Here is a 20,646-nt window from a genome sequence, read left to right on the forward strand (position 1 = left end):
GAATGAATGATGTTTACTGGGAAATTATTTGTTTAAAAATTATGAGAAATAAAATCACAATTTCTGTGTCGTTCCTATAAGTGCATTAGAAAGAACCAACTAAAGTAACACAGATACTTCCAGTTGAGCGAACGCTGGCGTGACTGGTCGCCACTGCTCTCTGGTAACTTTTTAACTTTTTATCTTCTTTAACTTTTTTACGATTAACTTACAATCTAATGGACTAAGCAGCTGTTTTCATTTTCTTTCGTGCAAATTTATTCGTTGAGTTTTATTTTTAATCATTTAAAGCTAGACTGATTTCTATCTTGACTGCTGATTTGGTTGTATGGACTATTCTTAGGCTTATCCCCACTTTGAACTTACCTGGCTTTGTTCTCCGCACATCTGAGTTGTCTGCATCTTCACTTTACATGTGGACCGGTCAGATGTTTATTTGGTTCATGTTTGTTTGGTCCCTCCTGTCGCTCACTATCCAACCTGCTTCAGTACTCACCTGTCTGAGCCTCCGCTGACTGGCCTGTATCTCCACCCAGACATCGTATTCCTCCCCTGTCAGACATACATCCACCATGGGTCCCGCCGGAGTATCCAATCTGACAGTTTGATAATAATAAACTCCATCTGGTCCAGTTCTCGACGTCCTCCACATAATTTAGGTAGAGTCGCTGACCACAGTGTGTTAGACAGCCTAGCCCAGTTGGCTAACACCGTTGTTAAATACGATAACGCCGTTGTCAACTTCGGTCTGCTGAACATCTGCTCATTCACGAGCAATAGGCCTCTCATCCACGACCTCCTCACTGATCGTAAGTTTGACTTTTACTGTCTAACTGAGACATGTCAACCACCCCATGACTTTTCCCATCTTAACAAATCAACTCCCCTGAGGTTTGTTTACATCTCTCAGCCCTGTGGCTCTGGCCGAGGTGGAGGTCTCGCGTTAATGTATCGTGAGAAGTAGAAAGTCCTGCCGTTGTCTGTTCCTGCCTTCAGTTCTTTTGAATGTCTTGTGTGTCAATTAACTGGACTTATTCCTACTATCATTGCAACTGTCTACCAGCCCCCTAAACCAAATAATGACTTTATGAACGACTTTGCTGTTTTCCTTACACACTTATCTTCTGTTTCATCAAACATAATACTTCTGGGGGATTTCAATATACAAATGGATAACATCAATGTCCCTCTTACTAGAGACTTTTCATTCTGCCTTGAGAGTTTTGGATTCCAGCAGCACGCTGATGTTCACACTCATTCTAAAGGACATATCTTGGACTTGATTTGCTGCTCTGGAGTTACCCGCTTGATTGTACTGCGGATGAACTCCACATAACTGATCATTTTCTTATTTCATTCAATGTTAAACTTGGACTTTCCAATACTAAGCTGTCCCGTCTCATGTCTTTTTGTAATATTAAATTTAACTTAGACTGTCTTTCCTCTAGTTTTGATTCCCTTATGGACATTCATAATTTCTCCTCTCCTGAAGAACTGGTCTCACACTATAACACTGGATTCAATGGTATTCTTAACTCTGTGTCTCCATTAAAACTTGATCTGTTTCATTCTCCTTTTCTGCTCCCTGGTTCACACCTGAACTTCCGCTTTTGAAAGCCAAAGGCCAACGACTTGAACAGTTATATAATAAAACTGGACTCTTTGTTCACAAAGAGATGTACAAAAACCATAAACTTTATTACAAGGACTGTATTGGCCAAACTAAATCTAACTATTACACTCACATGATTTCTACCAATGAAGGAAACACCAAGTCACTGTTGTCACTACTTCAGAATGTCACACAACCCCAGGGCCGGATTAAGACCCTTAGATGTCCTAAGCACTCAGTAATTTTAGTGCCCCCTTACACTAGTAATTCAAAATATTAAAACAATAACAAACTAGAAAATGAAGTTTTATTTTATTGTCGAAAATTCAAAATTAAACGAAACATACTTATAGTAAGAAAGAAAATAATATTTACTTTTGTACGCTTCATTTTATTTTTATCTTAATAATTTTCTCCTACTTTTTTTCCTTGCAAACTCTTTGATTAGATCTTCATAATCAATCTTACGTAACATATCTGCTTCTATACATAATAGCGATAACTTTTTTACTAGAAAGATTTAGTTACAAAATTTACACAGAATATTCTTTAAACCTTATATTAAGAATGTGTGTAAAAGATTTGCTAAATAATAAACGCAAAAGCTATAAATAAATTAAATAATAAAAATGGTAAAAATTCATGACAGTTAAAGTCGTATGGCAATGTAATGCTTAGAGCGGTTATATGCATTAAAAACAGCAAAACTGCCGCCTCCATGTTGTAAACTGAACAGCTTTAATTGTTTTAGTACCTAGGGGTCGTGAAAATTGTCGTATCAAAATGAGACGAGGACCAAAATTTTCGTGAAAATCTCTAGTTATTGATGAAGCAAACCAAATTCCAAAATATCAATTAGCGCAGACTTTGTTTCAGCTTTTTTGAAATTTTTTACATCTCGTATTTAAGGATGTTTTAGGTCTCAAAGTGACTCCAAAGTGGCTTAAATGACTACAAATATTAATTTTATCTGCCATTATTCTAAGGACTACAAATTATCCAATCTCCTGACAAAACCTGTAGAAATTGACTTTAACCCCAAAATTGATTTAAAAATGTATTTTGTGACGCACTGCTTTTCGATAAAGATCTGATCGTGTTTTTATCATTATTTGAAGAGAAAATGGCATACAAAATTTTACAAATTTTAACGTTTGGGGTCAATTTTAAAGTTTTTTTTTTAAATGTACAGTTTTCATTTTGACATGTAAACTGTAGATTTACCATTTTTGATTATTTAATTTATTTATGGCTTTTGAGTCAATTTAACAAATCTATTCACACATATTCTTAGTACAAAATTTGAAGAATATTTTGTGAAAATTTGTTCATAAATCCTTATTAGTTAAAAAGTTATAACAATTTTATCCAATAGTAATCAGCTGTACGATTTTCACTTTTACATAATGTAAATGAATTTTAAAATATCAACGAACAAAATTAAATAGACTTACCAGAATATTTTTTCCTCAAACTGGAACGATTTTTTGTTTTTTGCTTAAATCAGAAAATAACGCTTTCTACGCACTAGAAATTTATTTTAAGTTAAATAACAGAAAATTCACGAAACACAACAATTACGTGATAATCATTTTTAATCAACTATTAACTATTATTTAAAAACATAAAAACATATTGTTTTGAATCAAATTATTTTCACAATATTTTGACATAACACGGCGTTTAAGGGAATCGCCATAAAACGGGAATTCCCCATCGTAGATGGCACCAGTATGCAGAACGCACTGTGTAAGGCGCCATCTACGAACAGTGACGGCATAGGGAGGTACAGGGAGGCATTATTCATTTTTCATTAAATTTTGAAAATGGCTATAAATTTAATTAATTCAGTAGTTTAAGTGATAAATTCGGCCATGAAAACTGTTTGTGGTGTCCCCTTTATCCTTGATGCCCTAAGGATGTGCTTACTTTGCTTATATAATTAATCCAGCACTGCACACCCCCAGATTCTTTACCTTCTCACCTTTACTCAACTGATTTGTGCAATTCCTTTATGTCCTTTTTTAATGAATAAATCCAGAAGATTCACCCGTCTCTCTGTACAGATCCTCCAGTACTTCATTTGAATTTCACCCACCAACTCACTCATTTTCCTCTTTTCAGCTTCCTACCTTCTCAGAAATCTCAGATCTCGTCTGTAAGTCTAAGCCATCCACCTGTCAACTGGACCCCCTCCCTACAGTTCTGGTCAAAGCCTGCCTCCCCTCTCTGGTCCCCCTTATCTCTGCTATAATCCACTCTTCTCTCACTACTGGTTCTGTTCCTTCATCTTTTCAGCTTTCTACCTTCCTACAGAAACGGCAGTTTTCAAACTTACTGACGACCTCCTTATGGCAGCTGATTCTGATTTAATTCTTATTCTCATCCTCCTTAATTTGAGTGCGGCCTTTGACACTATTTGTCACACGACTCTTCTCAATAGATTATCTTCGATTGGCGTTACCCACACTCCACTAGACTGGTTCAGATCCTACCTCTCAGGCCGCACTCAGTTTGTTCAGCTTTAAACTTTCACATCCCAGCCCACCGCTGTTACTTCAGGTGGGCTCTGTCCTGCGGCCTCTCCTTTTCATTAATTACCTCATTCCCCTTGGTAATATCTTTCATAAATATAACATTAGCTTCAAGTGTTATGCTGATGACACCCAGCTCTACCTCACTAGCAAACCTACTGCTTCCTTTCCACCCTCCTCACTTACTGATTGCATAGCAGAAATCAAATTCTGGTTTTCTTCAGATTTTCTTAAATTAAATAACAACAAGTGACAAAACTGAGGTTCTCTTCATTGGTACAAAATCAACATTATCCAAAACTGATCATTTATCCTTTGTTATTGATAATTCCTCTGTCTCCCCTTCCCCACAAGTGTCATCCTTGACAGTACTTTATCCTTTCAGTCCCACATCAATAACATCTCCCAGTCTGTGTAACGTTAATCGTATTCGCCCCTCCATCACTCCACACACCACTGCTCTCCTCGTTCATAGCCTTGTCACTTCTCGTCTGGATTATTGCAATTCCCTTTTCTTTGGTCTTTCTCGCAAATCTCTTTATAAGCTTTAACTGGTCCAGAATTCAGCTGCCCTCATCATTACTAGAACCCCCTCTATTCACCATATCACTCCCGCCTTGTAGAAGCTTCACTGGCTTCCAGAAGTTCAGAAATCAATTCAAAATTCTCCAACTAACTTTTAAGGCTCTCCACAACCTCACCCCTCCATATCTGCCTGACCTCCTCCATGTTGCCATTCCCTCCCGTACCCTTAGATCCTCTTCCTCCATTCACTTGACTGTCCCCTTCGTCCGTCTTACCACCATGGGGGGCACAGCATTCAGTTACTCTGGAACTCACTACCACCTGAGCTTAGAAATATTGAATCATTCTGACTTTACAAATCTAAACGTAAAACTTATTTGTTTAAGACGGCTTGTTCTCTTAATTACAATTACTCTGTCTGACTTTAACTTTTGTATTTTACTTTTGTTTATAATCTGTGTTTTGTCCATTGTTCAGTGTCCTTGAGTGTTTAGAAAGACACCTACAAATAAATAAAATGTATTATTATTATTATTATTATTATTATTATTATTATTATTATTATTATTATTATTATTATTATTATTATTATTATTATTATTAATGTTTGATGTTGTCTGTTGATGTTGTCTGTCTGTATACACTTGAATACGTACATTTTTAGTTGTCCTTAAATTATAAATACATTTTATTTTTCGACTGTGACTTGTCCCTGGTGGAGTTTGCATGTTCTCATTGTCTTCATGTGGGTTTCCTCCTACAATCGAAAGACATGCAGTTTAGGTGGACTGGGGCTTTGGTACATTAGCTCTATTGTGCGTGTATTCAACCTCGATTTTCTTGTTATTCCTCTCTTCTTAGGGAATCAGAATTAGGGGGCTTTTATAAACACGGCCTGTTAAAGCCCACTGAGACACTCCTTGGGTGATTTGTGGATATCCAAGAAAAGAGAAATTGTGTTCTTTCCAGTGTGAGGTGCGCAGAGTGAAGAGTAAAGCAGACAGGCCTGTTCCTTGTGCTGCTCCAGTGTTGCTCACACAGTCCTTGAGTCGGCCTGACAGATAGTCCATCATCAGGACACCACAGGCTCACCCACCTGCACATCTCTGAGCTGACCCCTTAACAGGGATGGCTGGGTGGTCTTGAAGGCTCTGTTGAAACTAAAACACATAAACATAATAAACATCTCTCTGTTATAAGAGACGAGATGTGATCTTTCTGAAGAGACTTTTTGTAAGTCCTTAGAGACAGAAGTAAGATCCGCGAGATGGAGACTTTGGCCATCTCAAAAGTCTACAAAAAATGATAGTAAAGATCACATTCACACAAACAAACTGAAATTATTACTCAGTGAAATAACAGAACAGCAAAATGAGATTGAATATATTGTTTGGAGTGAAACTTTAAGTCAGAGACTTGTAGATTGTCTAATTCATGTTGCCATCAGGGAAAAGTAGTGTTTCTTCCCAAAGAAGAGGCCTCTCAGCGAGAATTAAAAGATTTGTGGTTTTGTGAAAGTGAAATCCACGTATGCGGTCACACTTGGGTCACAGAGTGGCACAGATACACAGGAGATTTTAGAGACAAACGTTATTCAGACACTTCAAACAAACACAAGTCTCTTTCAGGAGTAAATCGAGCTCCATGTGCAGTCTGGGTGAGAAGAGAGACAAGGCAGTGAGACAAAAGGACAGGTGCTGTACAGGCTTTTAAATGTTTGAAGCGCCGCACAAACCAAACCTGCGGGTGGGTGAGCGAAGTGAGCAGGGGGCAGAGCTCATTAGTTTAATTAAAAATAATAATCTGTCATCTAAACAAAACACCTGAGGGTAAGTAACATACAAAAATATCATTTCTGAGTTTGAAAATTCTATTAGGTTGCCTTGTAGATCCTCTAATTATTGACATGACGTGTTTAAGTCCTCCTGGCCTTTCACCAGTTTCTTTACTTTACACTTCAGTTTATTTTTATTATTTTGGTGTTGTGTGAATTTCACATTTCCCAGTTTGTCGATGTGATGTCTTCTAAACGTCAAGAACTAAGTCACACACCTGTGTGCCTTCAAACTGTCTTCTGTATTCGATGCACTCTTCAAACCCAAATTCGATTTTACATCAATTAAATTAAACTTTATTTAATCTTTATTGTCATTCCTGTTTGTTAAATCAAATCTAAGTTGTGTCATGAAATGTCAAACAAATGTTTTGTGAAAATATCAGGAGTCAGAAAGAGAAGAAGAAATCACAAAGTTAACGTGAATTCTGATCTGACCACGCGTGTCCTCTTGTGTGTCCAAACAGAGACAGCTGGGGGCGACACTGAGTGACATCAAGAGGAGACTTGAGGAGAGAGAGAAGACACTGAAGGAGACGATAAGGACGATGGAGGAGATGAAGGTGAGTGGAATAGGAAGACAACACTTAATATCGAAGAGAGGAGAAATAAATGAGAACTTGAAGAGCAGCAGAGCTTCACTGGTGATGATGAGTAGGGACACGAGAAGGGAGAGTTAGAGAAGACGTTGTGTGGTGTCCTTCATGGCCTTTCACTGTTGACAGAATCCCAGGTGTTACTCAGTGGAGACTCAGACAGCATCACCATAAAGTCCTCTGATATTCCATCAGCTGCTTAACGGAGACTTAACTCTACTAACAGAAACTCACACTGAAGGTCAAAGCTGATGTTCTGAATTAGATCAGCGGGCACAACGTCCATTAATGGTCTAAGTTGTTTTTATTTTAAAAATATCATTGCATACAATCAAGTTCAACTTATACCACAAATGACTTTCAAAGTCAAAATAAAAAATAAAAATCAGAAAGTTAAAACAGAAATCTAAACAACAAAAAAAATGTAAAAAATAAAAAACTACCAAACAGAATTCACACTGCAACCCAGAAAAAGAGAGAAGAGCCGAGAGCTGGGACAAAATTCATAATAATTTAGAAAAATAAATAAATAAATATCCTGCTGTGGGTTGGCACCCTGCCCAGGATTGATTCCTGCCTTGTGCCCTGTGTTGGCTGGGATTGGCTCCAGCAGACCCCCGTGACCCTGTGTTCGGATTCAGCGGGTTGGAAAATGGATGGATGGATAAATAAATAGATAGATAGATACAAATGCAGAATTTTCTTTTCCCCTGCTATGGTTGCTTATTTTAAAGTTTTATTAATTAGATCTTGCTATATTTTATAAAGGTTTTGAACAGATCTTCTAAGTGAGAATTTGTTTTTTTTTAAATGTCAGACATCAGTGACCCAGTGACTTATCACAGGTGGGCTGGGGGTCTTCAAGTTCAGCAGGATAAGTCCATGAGCTCACAATGTGGTCAAGGCAGTTGCAGTCAATGTGTCCTCCTCCACTTTAGGCCCCTCTGGTAGGCCACCAACCACAGCTGTTAGTGAGTTAGGAGTGATTGTGACCCCATGGCTGTCTGATTAAACATTCAAACATTTCGGCCCTAAATGATGTTACTTTGTTGTCCTCACTAAACATGTGGCCCAGTGAGGCTGGAGCTCGATTACCAGACTCGCAGGTTGGATTCTTCCAAATTTTAAATGAGATAAATGTGATCGATGAAAGAGTCGAAGGCAGATGGTTGAATACTTTGCACATATGGAGCTGGAGTGTATTCTATGCAGGACTGACTTGCACTCCTTTTCTGAGGTATTCATTTAAAGGTCCTTTTCCCGCCATATCCTAGGACTCTTAAAGGGGAGATTCTTTGAAATGTTTTTATATGTTGATGAGATGTTGACTGACTCCTCAAGACTGATTAGGATTTCTTCTGGAAAGGAAATGGTTGGGAGGTGTGGAAAACTGGGTAGGTTTTTTCGGTAGAATTTTGTTGTCTGTAGCTTCTGTAAACTTTTCTAATAATAGTGGAGCTAACTTAGTTGAAAACGTCTTTATAAAATTCCACTGGTTGTCATCAGGGCCTGTTGTTTTCCTTCTTTGGAGTGAGTTTAGAGCATCCAGTAGTACCGAGAGTGTCAGAGGTTTGTCCAGATCCTCTTCACTAAGAGTGTCCAGCTGTCGTACTTGCATTACATCAAAGAACTCCTCAGATTGTTTATTGTCTTCTTTAAACTGAGTAGAATATAAAGACTTAGAGTACTTGCTAAATGTGTGACTTATATTTCTAGGCTTATCACCTTATCTCCAGTTGCACTGGTAATATTTCTGTTATTGAGTTGTAAACTTCTAAATTGTTGATTGCTGAGCTAAGACCTTATTAGCCTTCTCTCCATGTTCACCATAATGATGTTGCAATTTAAAGATGAGTTGTTCAGGTTCATTTGTTATCAAGAGGTTACATTCTGATTGGAGAGCCTGTCTTTTCTTGCAAAATACCTCATTTGGAGTGATGGGATATTCTTGATTTATTCTGTAAATCGTAATGGTCTTCTCTTGTTCATTGTTGTATATTTTAGTTTTATTATAGTCCATAGCTTAAGGATCTCCACTGTTTGACTGAGTGCAGACTTTACATAACGTACACCTCCAAATCTTTTACTTCAGCTTTAATATTTTATCACAAAGGACAGTAAGGTTGTCCAGTGGTGGCATCTGCTGAATCTCAGATCCACTTTCCTCCATTCAGTTTCCATGTGGAGTTTACCTCTTCATGCAGTATCTCAGTGGGTTTCTCCCAGTTATTGAAGATCGTCCACCACATCCTTACATTTCAGTTTGGTTTATTGCCAGAAACCCCAAATTGGCTTCCATTGTAATCACTAGTGTAGCTCTCACCCTGTAGTGATCTGGCAGACTGTCTATGGTAGCACACTCTCCGATGCCCAGTTCTTCCAGGATTCATTTTTGTGAAAGTTCTCATCCAGCAGAGACAGAAGTCTTCACACACATTTCTGTGCCCAGACAGACCAAACTTATCCAACCAAATTTATTTAACAAAGACTCACATTAATCTAACCATCCAGTGTACTAAAGTACTAAACACAGCTGGTCCAGACCAGTGGGGCGTGTCTTTAGTTCAAAGAAAGAAGGCGGGGCACAATCTGCCACTCAACACTGTGTAGTCCAATCCAGACAAAGAGGTGACAGCTGAAGAAGTAGAAGTGAAGGAGAACCAACCTCACAGACCAACCTTCACTTTGGTTTATGTTTCTACGCTCGTCTACTTTTGTTGTTTCCTCCTAGAATTCCTGCTTATTACTGACACATGAAATCCCCTCTCTACACCCAAGATGACTGTGACATTTTCAGCCAGCATTCCTTCCACTAGATGTTGTTCAAAGTCTTGTTTCATGTCTTTTTTGTTTGTTTATGTTAATGTTGATTTGGTTGAGTATCTGCTTTATTATTTGTTTTTGATTTAGTTTATATGCTGCCCATGTTATGTTCCATCTGGTTTGTGTGTGGTTCACCAAGAGGTGGACCATCAGCCAATCACCACCACCAGCTTCCCTTCCACCTTATAAACTCAGAGGGTCTCCCACAGATTCAATTGTGAATGTGCTCTGTGAGTTTGAAGAGTTCTTGTGTTCTTTTAGCTGTGCCTTATGATGTTGTGATTTTCTGGATTTTGTCAGCCTGTGGTTTGTTCTTCAACAAATGTCTTTGGATTCTGTTTGGAAACTTTGTTAGTTTTGGATTGGGATGTTTGGATCAAATGAGTGTCTGTGTATTTGGAATACAACTTTATGAAGAATAAATCTTTAATTATATAAAAATTCTATGAGGGCCATTATCTATCTATCTATCTATCTATCTATCTATCTATCTATCTATCTATCTATCTATCTATCTATCTATCTATCTATCTATCTATCTATCTATCTATCTATCTATCTATCTATCTATCTATCTATCTATCTATCTATCTATCTATCTATCTATCTATCTATCTATCTATCTATCTATCTATCTATCTAATGTGCTCAGTCTTATGTGTGGCATAGGCTGAACTTCTGATCTCTTTGTCACTACTGCTCCTCAGCTTTTTACCAAAGTCTTTAAATTGTTCTGCAGTACTGGTGGTCCGATCCTAACTCTGATCCTAACTTTTCCACACATGTTAAAATGACAACTGTCTCCATCAATCCCTGTTCTGGCCAGGATCTTATCCACCCAACCAGGGAGGTTTTCCACATCTGTACCAAAAGGCAAAACACAATATGAGACTTTCTGTATTTGGTGTAAACCTTCATCTAAATTCCCTAATAATAAATCTCATATTATCATGTCTTCCTCATTCTAGTGGCTGGTTAGTAGGTGACCTTTTAGTGCTTCTCATCCTTGCCTTCTATCACATAGTTATGTGAGTCACTGTCCAGATGTGCAAAGTTGTAAAAACAGCAGAACACCTCCAGCTTTGGGCTTAGTGATCCTGGACAGCAGGCACCTTTTACCTCACATTTACTTCCCACATAGAACACCACACCAGGTGTCATCATATAAGTATGAACCATAGTTACAATAGAAAATTCATTAGTAATATTTCAAAGTACCTAAATGAAGTAGAGATACATCAAACATAGAAATAAAGACTCACAACTCTGAGCTTCTTCTTGTTCTTGTTCTTGTTCTTGTTCTTGTTCTTGTTCTTGTTCTTGTTCTTGTTCTTGTTCTTCTTCTTCTTCTTCTTCTTCTTCTTCTTCTTCTTCTTCTTCTTCTTCTTCTTCTTCTTCTTCTTCTTCTTCTTCGTCCTACTCCACAACTAACCTCAGTCCGAGCAGGAGATGCCATTTTTAAAGGGTGACTTTTATATAAACTATCAGGTCAAATGGAGTCCTTACAAGACAGTACAGGTGTCCACAGCAGCTCCTGCCATTGGCTCTCAAGATCCTTCATAAGGAAGCCTTTTTTGACTGTGTGTCTCATAAAGTTCTGCAGTTTCCTTAATAGCAGCATCAGCAGAGTGATGATGTTACTCAGCATAATGGAGGGAACATATTGTCTGGGTGGCAGTCTGCAACTGACCTTCCTTCTGCAAATAAAGTACCACCAGTCACTCCAGCCAATTCAAACTGTCCTTCAAACATCAAAATAACAACAAATGTGCCTCCTGATTGGTTATTCTTATCAGGTGATGCAATTCTAAATCTTTATCCTATTTATTTAGATGTCTGTGGTAAGAGAGGTGGAAGAAAATGAGAAGAGCTTCACTGCTCTGATACGGTGCATTGAGGAAGCCCACAGGAAGCTGACTGAGAGGATCAGAGAACAAGAAAAGAGAGAAATGGAGAAGGCTAAAGGAGTCATGGAGCAACTGGAGAAGGAGATTGAGGAGTTGAAAAGGAGAGAAGCTGAGCTGAAGGAGCTTTCAGAGAGCAAGGACCATCTCCACTTCCTGCAGGTGAGAGCGACACTTCACAGGGAGTCTGATCCGACTGGGGTGGGTGGGACAGGAGAACATTTAGAAAGAATTTTTAAAGAACTGAGGAGTTTGAACAACATGACAAGAACAGGCCATTTAGCCCAACACAGACCATCTTTTCATATTTCTTTAACATTTCAAATTTTCTTTTTACAAATATCTCAAAGTTGTTTACTTTATGTACATGACGGAGAGATGAATCTACAGCTGTCTGGGTGAAAAAGTGATTTTTTTATGAAGTGTAAAAGATGACATCTTATAAGGATGGTGCCAACCCTTCTGCCAGGCCACCTCCTGATGTCTCCATCCTTAAACTGATGAGATTCAAATCCTTCAGCATTTCCTCACAGCTCAGACCCCACAGTCCAGTCTCATCTCTCATTTCTCATCTTTCTCATGTGTATTTCTCTCACACTCCACACAATAGTCCTGATGTCGACTGTGTTTCACATACGTTAGTGAGATTGTCTTTTTGATTTACACTCCACACATGGTGGTTGCTAAATAACTCAGCTTTCCGTAGCTTTCTCTCTTTTGTATGGTTAATGATGATGATGATGAATACACAAATGCTCCAAGGATTTCCTTACAAGTCACACTTCTGAGCTGCAGACCTTCAATTATAAAACCATATTAAACAGCTTTCTCCCTACATGTGTTAGTCTTTACATTTAATATAATATAATTTAATTTAATTTAACTTTTTCTCAGAACCATAAAAAGCCGAACACCTTGTTTTGTGTGCCAAGTCAATTCTGGAACCACCTGCCCCCTCAGTCCCTTTATCGTGACTCTCTTATCATGGAGTCCTGTCTGAAAAGCTCATTGATAGTTAAGGTTGATAATCTCTGATGCTCCACTACACTCCACCAAATATTCTCTCATAAATAAACAACAAGTCAATGACAGGCGTTCTCACCATCTAAACCCACACTGAGTGCCCACCACACTGATTCTTAATTCAGAAGAGCCCCCTCTTATAAGTATTATTTACTTTTAAATGTCTCGTTTCTGACATCTTGTCCCCTCTTCTCTCCTGATGCAGACTTTCTCATCTCGCTGTGTCCTTCCTGCTCATGGAGACTCGCTGAGCTTCACTGTCACCGCTGATTTCTCATCTGAGGACCTGAGAAAGGAGCTGTCAGGTCTGACAAAGAGTCTGGAGAAGATCAGCCAGTGGGACATCATGACAAGGACTCCATCAGGTACAGCGTCTGGTGACATTGTGTTTGTTATTGAAGTCCATTAGGAGGACCAGAGTGACAATAAGAGGACACTGAAGAATGCCTGCTCTTTAACATTTATCTGCCATCCTTTGCTGTTTATTATTTTTACTATATAGTGCCTTTCACATTCATTAGCTGAGTGATATAAAACTCTCTTAATAATCAGTTGTTCCTAATCAGATGTTTTGGAATTTTATCTTGAAATGTTATACTCCTTATACTTATTCCATGTATTCTCTTAAAATGTCCTTTATGCACTTCATTTTGAGATTCTTTTTATTTCCTTTGCTTTGCTCACCTTAAGATTAATGAAGAGAAATGTGTTTTTAAATGGCTAAGCCGGCTCAGAGCACAAATTAATTGTTTATTTGAGAACAGTGAAGACGTTAATGGAATCAAATTGAGCTCAGCGTCAGTGCTTTATAATATCAGAACATCTCAATCTGCTCCTGTTGTCTTCTCTGTCCATTACATTCTGCTGGATGGAGTCCACGTTTAAAGTTCACGTTCATCCATTTTCAGCTGTGCTCCCCCTGGGCTCTCGTGTTTTATATTCCTGCTGTTGTTTGCTCAGAAGTCGTGTCTCCCACCGACATTTAAAAAGATTTTAAAGAAAAAAAGCATTTTATTTGATTTAATTTGGAAGTGAAGATAAGAAAATTGGAGGACTGCGTCAGAACTCTGAGTACTTGAGGACCACCTGAACATTTCAGTGAGTGCAGCCTCAGAGTAAAACACACTTTATAAATTATGAATTACGTACGTTTACACATAAAGACAGCGATTTGTTTAAACACAAACTAAGGTCAAGCAGACAGGAGCACAGGGTCCATCACAGCCGTCCACCACATTAGACATAAACTGTATGTGTGTATTGTGAAAATAAGCAGAGAGAGTGGGCACAAAGAGTTGGGGTACCACCCTGAAATACCCCGTTTAATGATGAAGATGAAATAAAAAGCACAAAGACGGAGCACAATGATGACGTCTGCTGTAATCAAAGGCTGTCAAGTTAAAGTCACTTGTGAGTCGGAGCTCCGTCTTCCTCAGTCACAGATGTGTAATGAACACCCACTTCTGGTGACATTTTATAGTGGTGTCACAGAAGAGGAGGAGCTTAATTAGAAGGCTATGGAAGTGACGTCACTCGTCTTGTGGCCTGTGAACTCATTGACGTGATGACATTAGCAGGAGCAGCACCCTCTCGACTCAGGGTGGGATTTCTTAACTAGATGGAGATCTGAAGATGTCCCCAACTGTACCTGCTTATCAATATGTATAAAATACAGTATATTTATGACATTGTATGTCAGGACAAACACCAAGACATAGGGTTCAAGGTACCCTCTGTAGACCTCTGTGATCAAATTGTGGTGAGGAGTAGAGAAGAGCAAAGAGATAAAGTCATTTGTAAAGCTCTGAGTGGTCCCAGCAGCACAGCAGCCTGAAGCATTGGGAAATGAAAGAAGTTTGGAACCAACAGGACACTTTCGAGAGATGGCCAGTCTGAGTAACTGGGAAGGAAGGGCCTTGGCCAGGGAGGTGACCAAAAACCTAATTTGTCACTGCAAAAAAAACTTCAGAAGTCCTCTGCTGAGATGAGAGAAACTGTAGGTAGGACGGCCATCTCAGCAGTGCTCCACAAATCAAGCGTTTATGGTAGAGTGGCCAGGCAGAAGATACTCTCGAGTAAAAGACAAATGACATCCTGAGAGCATCAAGGGAAAGATTCAATGATCTGATGAGACAAACATTCAACTCTTTAGACAGAAGACCAAGCAGGATGTCTGGAGCGGACCAGGCGCTGCTCACCACCTGCCTAATGCCATCTCTACAGTGAAGATGGTGATGACAGCATCAGGCTATGGGGACAGGTCAGTGACAAGTCAGAATTGAGGGGAGGAGAAGTGCAGTCAAATACAGAGAGGACCTTAAAGAAAACCTGTGACCTCAGACTGGGCTATGGATCAACGACCTGAAGACCACAGCCAAGGCAACTTTGGAGTGGCTTTGTGACAAATCTGAGTGTCCTTGAGTGACCAGACTGAGACCCAAAAGAACAGGAGAGACCTGAAGATGGCAGTTCACAGACGCTTACCTTGAAATCTAACAGAGTTTGAGAGGATCTGCCAGGAAAAATGGGATCAACTGGCCAAATACAGGAGAGCAAAGCTTGTAGTGACAGTCATGAAGACCACCTAATGGGCTTCCACAAAGATCTGAATGAAGTGTCTGAATACTTCTAGGAAGGAGACGTTTCAGTTTTGATTTGTAATAAATGTGCAGACCTTTCTGAAGACCTGCGCTCACTTTGTCATTATGGTCACTGAGTGTAGACTGATGAGCACAAAGGCACATTAATCCATTTAAAATGAAATCAACAACACGGTAAAGTGTGCAGAAAGTGAGGGGTCTCAATACTCTCTGACTCCCTGTATATTATTATTAATATGAATATTCAAATCGACATTTGGCATAATTTGCCAGCCCTTGTATTTTTTATAAATGTTTTATTTGAACTCCTCTGCATTTGTAATCCGTGTTTAAGAACTAAACTAAGATCCCACAATGCCATCTTCACAGTTTCCATTCTTCTTCTCTTTTCTTTTTATTTTCAGCTCATGAAGCTCCAGTTTTCGCCCTCCAGCCTCCTGAACCTCAGAGCAGAGACGACTTTTTAAAATGTGAGTTTGTGCTTTGACTGAATGGATCATCACAATAAAAATCATTGAAGTTTTAATAGAGCAGGACAGGCTTAGGATATGAAAGTCTGAGTGTTGTGTGACTGAGGGGCTGAGAGTGATGGGGGTCCTGTGACTGGTGCATTATGGGATAGAGAGACTCAGGCAGTGAATCACCAAAGCCGTCTGTCGAACCCGAGTCTTGATGTGTCAGAAATGTTTAAAAAGGGAAAAGTAAAAAATAAAATCCACGTCATGGGGTGCACTTACTTTATCACACGACTGTATATACAGACACAGTATTAGTTAAAAAATGAAACACAATTGTATGTGAAATAAGTTAAAGCTGACAAAAGTCCTCGTCATCCTCCATTCTTTACTCCACAGAGCAGACACTTTGCTTTGAGTTCTCGACTTCACAAATTTTAAACATTAAAATAAATGAAATGGCATAGAAAATTATTGGGGGTCCTTAGAAGTTCAAAGACCCCACTGGACTGTCGTGACATCTCAAGCTGACTGATTCTTCAAATGTGTGTGACCGGGGTCTTCAGTCACTCAGTGAAGTCCTCACTCTGCTGTGTTGTGTCCTTGTGTGCCTCACACTGAACGAGGAGAAGAGAAGAGGAGGAGATGAAGAAGGTCACAGCCAAAGGTGGTCAAGGTGAAGACTACATGACCAACTCCACAGAGCTTCATGTCCCAGTGAATACAGCTGCTAATATTCTCAAGATGTTTTGGGGTCCACAGAACTGTAGCCCACCTCCCTGATGAGACCACCAGAGTAAAGCTGACCTCCGATTGAACAGAAGGAGAGTTTGCAGTGGAAAAAATGCAGTGTGGTGTGGTGGTGAAGACTTTGGAATTCAAACCGTGAGGTTGTGGGTTCAAATCCCACTACTGACACCACTGTGTGACCTCAGCAAGTCACTTCACCTGCCTGGGCTCTGATTGGACAACGAAAAGAAAAGGAAACAATGGAATGTGAGATGATGGGAGTCACCTTGGATAAGAATGACAGTCAAAAAATAAAAAGAGATGACAGGAAACACACGAAAGAAAGAAAGAGAGACACAATGACAGATGGGAAAGGCACTATATAATAGATAGATAGATAGATAGATAGATAGATAGATAGATAGATAGATAGATAGATAGATAGATAGATAGATAGATAGATAGATAGATAGATAGATAGATAGATAGATTATAAATCGTAAATACTGATTGCAGCTTTTATACAAATAATTGATGTGGATGTGAAGTGTGACAGTGGATTGATTTTAAATTTAAGAGGTGGACTGTGACAATAAAACATGTCATTTAATAAAGTCAGCGGTCAGTGTGGACAGTCCATTAGACCTTTGACCTCAGTGGTGACCTTATGTTGTTTCTTATCATTTCTGACGACTCAGATGACTTTCAGATGACTGACTTGCCTGCCTTTCTCTTTGTTGTCTGTTGTTATTTTTGTTTTTTACGTTGTCTAAATTCCATTACTTACCACTATCACTATTTTCTTGTCCCCTTTCACTTCATTTCCTTTTTCTTTTCAGTCTCTTAGCTTTGAGCACACACACACAGTCTGTCACATTGCTAATTCACTGTCACCCGTCACCATTTCACCACCGTGACACTTTTTATTTTTCACCTTTTTATCCCCACCTTTAATTCTATTTTTCAGGTCTTTACCTTTTTTAAGGCCATTTGTTTCCTTGTCCTTCTTTATTCCTCCTTTCTTCCACTCCTTCCTTTTCACATTTCTGTATAATTTCTGTATTGTTATTTTCCTGTTATGAATCCCCAGTTCATTCCTCCACCACCACATATTTTCTTTTATTATTTTGATCATTTTCCATTCCCTTATTGTCATTTTTACATTTAACTCCTTCCCTACTAACCATACAACACTCCTTCTTTTCTCATCCCCTCTTTTCTTGTCCTCCCTTTCCATTCCTTTAACCCCTCATTCCACACATCTTGTGTCTTTTTGCAGTTCCTAAACACATGCTCTGGTGTTTCCACCTCTCAGCAGTTCTCCCTCGGACATATTGAACTTTTCGTGACTCTCCTTTTGTACATGGCCGCCTGCGTCGGTAGGATTTCATGTAATGTCACCCACCTGAGGTCTTTTTGTTTATTTGTTAATTCTTTGTCTCATTTTGCTGCCACACTTTTCTTGTTTGCTCTTCAGTGAGCTTTTGGATTTTTAGTACCGTTTCGTCTTTTCCTTTATATTTTTTTAGGTCTTTTTTCTTTTTCCAAATTTTGTGATCTCCTTCCTCCTATGAATATCTTTTAACAAATGTTACTATTGTTTTATAATTTTTTGGCATATTAAAGGCAATGGGTCTGCTATTTGTCATTTTTAATAATTTTGCTTTTCTCAGTTCTGTGCCTAGCAGATATCTGATCATGTCCGCTAATTTCCCCGTTTTATTTAACGCCATATTAACAACAGTTGCTGTGTGTCTTAAAGCCAACTCCCTTTCTATATTCAGATCCTCTTTCCCTCCATTTTCTCTCCTTTTCTTTACCTTCCTCTTTGCCAATTTTTCACATTTTGACCCCCATAGAAACACAAAACATGTTCTTATAATTCTTCTTAATATTTTCTTTGGTGTATAAAAACCATTTGCTAAGTATGATAGTTTTGGATTATAACGGCCTTCATCACCAATATCTTCCCTTCCATTGACAAGTTCCTTATCCTCCAAACTCTGTTTGTTTGTTGATCTTTTTTCCATTTCTTTCCACTCCATCCTCTCCGTACTCTCGTCTCCAAATCTTATCCCTAATACTTTCTCCACATTTCATCACCTTATTCTTCCTTGTGGTTTTTCTTTCCATTTCCCCCAAAGGACGCATTCCCTCTTATTGAGGTGTAAAGTTGAACCTGACCCCCTCCATAAACACTTCTGTATGTTCTGTTACTTTATTAATACTCCATGTATCTCTGACTATTATTGTTATGTCATCCATATATGGAAACACTTTTATTTGTTGTCCCCCCCTTCCTGGTACTTCAACTCCTCTTATATTTGTGTCCCTCCTAATTTTATTTAATAAGGGCTCTATACACAGAATAAACAGCACTGCTGACAATGGACACCCTTGTCTTACTCCACATTTCTCCTGTATCTCCTCTGTTAGTTTGTTATTTACTTTTATCTCACTTCGTATATCTTTATCGACTACTTTTATCCAGTCCAGAAAACCTTCATGAACTCCCATTTTTTGGAGTATCTTCCACATATATTTATGTGCAATTCTATCAAATGCTTTCTCCAAATCTAAATGTAATATTGCGACATGCAGGTTTCTCTCTCCTGACATTAATACAGTCTCTTAAGACACACCGGTTATCTGCTGCACTTCTCCGCTGTACCACACATGTCTGCTCTTCTTTTATTACATTCTCAATATTTGTTTTCAATCTATTTGTCTAAACTCTTGTCAATATCTTCTTGTCTGTTGTTGTCTTTTTATGATTTAATTTTTAATCTTCACAGATTCTGTCCAATCAGATGAGCTCTTTACTATTAGTGTCTGGTCAGCGCAGCTCCTGATTGGCTCTTGTTAATTGTCTGTGTTGTGCTCCGCCCCCAGTCCCGTTACACACTCCCAGATTTCCTCAGTCGTTTTCTTTTCTCTCCTTTCAGACTTCTGTCCCCTCACACTGGACATCAACACGGCACACAGAGTCCTCCGTCTGTCTGACGGGAACAAGAAGGTGACATGGGAGGGGACAGAGACTGAATATCCTGATCATCCTGACAGATTTGACTCCTGTTACCAAGTTCTGTGCAGAGAGGCTCTGACTGGGACTCGCTGTTACTGGGAGGTGGAGTGCAGTGGAGACGTCATGATGATTGGAGTCGCATATAAAGGACTGAGCAGGAAAGGAGTGGGCGTGGAGTGCGGTCTTGGATACAATGACAAGTCCTGGAGTTTGGTGTGTTATCATTCCAAGTACTCTGTGCTTCACAATAAAATGAAGACTGTAATCAGCGCCCCCTACAGCCCCAGAATAGGTGTGTATCTGGACTGGCCTGCTGGCTCTCTGTCATTTTATAGCGTCTCACACACAATGACCCTCCTGCACAGGTTCAACACCTCCTTCACTGAGCCCCTCTATCCAGGGTTTTGGCTTAATCTTTACTGCAGTGTAACAATCAGCCATCTGACACCATGTGACCACTGACCAGTACCCTCCACCGGTCACTTGATGTCCCCACAAACTCAGGTGTCTTTGTGTTTGCAGTTTGGGGTCAAAATTAATTTTACACTATAGGTGGGGAGGCAGCACCTCTGTGAGTGAATTTGTGGATGAGAATGAGGGGCGAGTGCGGCTGTCAGGGTCTCCATTATTATTGGGTCTGAGTAGCCAATCAGGTGTGTGTCTCATAGTGAGGGGCGGTGACACCTCAGACCTACAAATACCAGTCTGACCAGTAGGGGTCACTGTTGATTGACAGCCACATGCCCTTCAGGCTGACACCCCATCTGCTTTGTCCTCTGAGTGTCACTGAATGTCACCTGTTAAGTCAGTCTATATAGTGCCTTTCAGTAGTGCTGCTCCAGCAGGACCACATGCCTGTCTCAGTATCCAGAGCCTCATTCCAGTGACTATTTAGGAGCACAGAGTGACAGAAGTGACAGGAGTGCTGGCCTCTGAACAGACATTGTCTGCCCCTCTATTAGTTACTCCGGTGGTCTGTCACCTCT

The 20,646-nt window shown here is 39.4% G+C and overlaps 2 protein-coding genes and 1 long non-coding RNA gene across 7 annotated transcripts in view; 2 read left to right on the forward strand and 1 right to left on the reverse strand.

The window, feature by feature from the left end:
• The window catches only part of LOC127527857 (uncharacterized), a 134,184-nt gene that overhangs the window by 112,627 nt on the left and 911 nt on the right, over positions 1 to 20,646 (reverse strand). The gene's annotated exons all lie outside the window — the stretch shown is intronic.
• Positions 1 to 20,646, forward strand: part of LOC114641751 (E3 ubiquitin/ISG15 ligase TRIM25-like) — a 182,952-nt gene that overhangs the window by 82,768 nt on the left and 79,538 nt on the right. The gene's annotated exons all lie outside the window — the stretch shown is intronic.
• LOC114644581 (tripartite motif-containing protein 16-like) overlaps positions 1 to 20,646 on the forward strand; it is a 203,986-nt gene that overhangs the window by 82,389 nt on the left and 100,951 nt on the right. For both annotated transcript variants that reach the window (XM_051927891.1, XM_051927892.1), the window contains exons 3-6: positions 11,757 to 11,990; positions 13,057 to 13,216; positions 15,856 to 15,921; positions 19,581 to 20,313. In XM_051927891.1, the coding sequence (XP_051783851.1) occupies positions 11,757 to 11,990; positions 13,057 to 13,216; positions 15,856 to 15,921; positions 19,581 to 20,122 (1,002 nt within the window). In that variant the 3' untranslated portion in view covers positions 20,123 to 20,313. The remainder of the gene's footprint in view (positions 1 to 11,756; positions 11,991 to 13,056; positions 13,217 to 15,855; positions 15,922 to 19,580; positions 20,314 to 20,646) is intronic.

This window comes from Erpetoichthys calabaricus, chromosome 5, assembly GCF_900747795.2.
Source record: "Erpetoichthys calabaricus chromosome 5, fErpCal1.3, whole genome shotgun sequence".
NCBI lineage: Eukaryota > Metazoa > Chordata > Cladistia > Polypteriformes > Polypteridae > Erpetoichthys > Erpetoichthys calabaricus.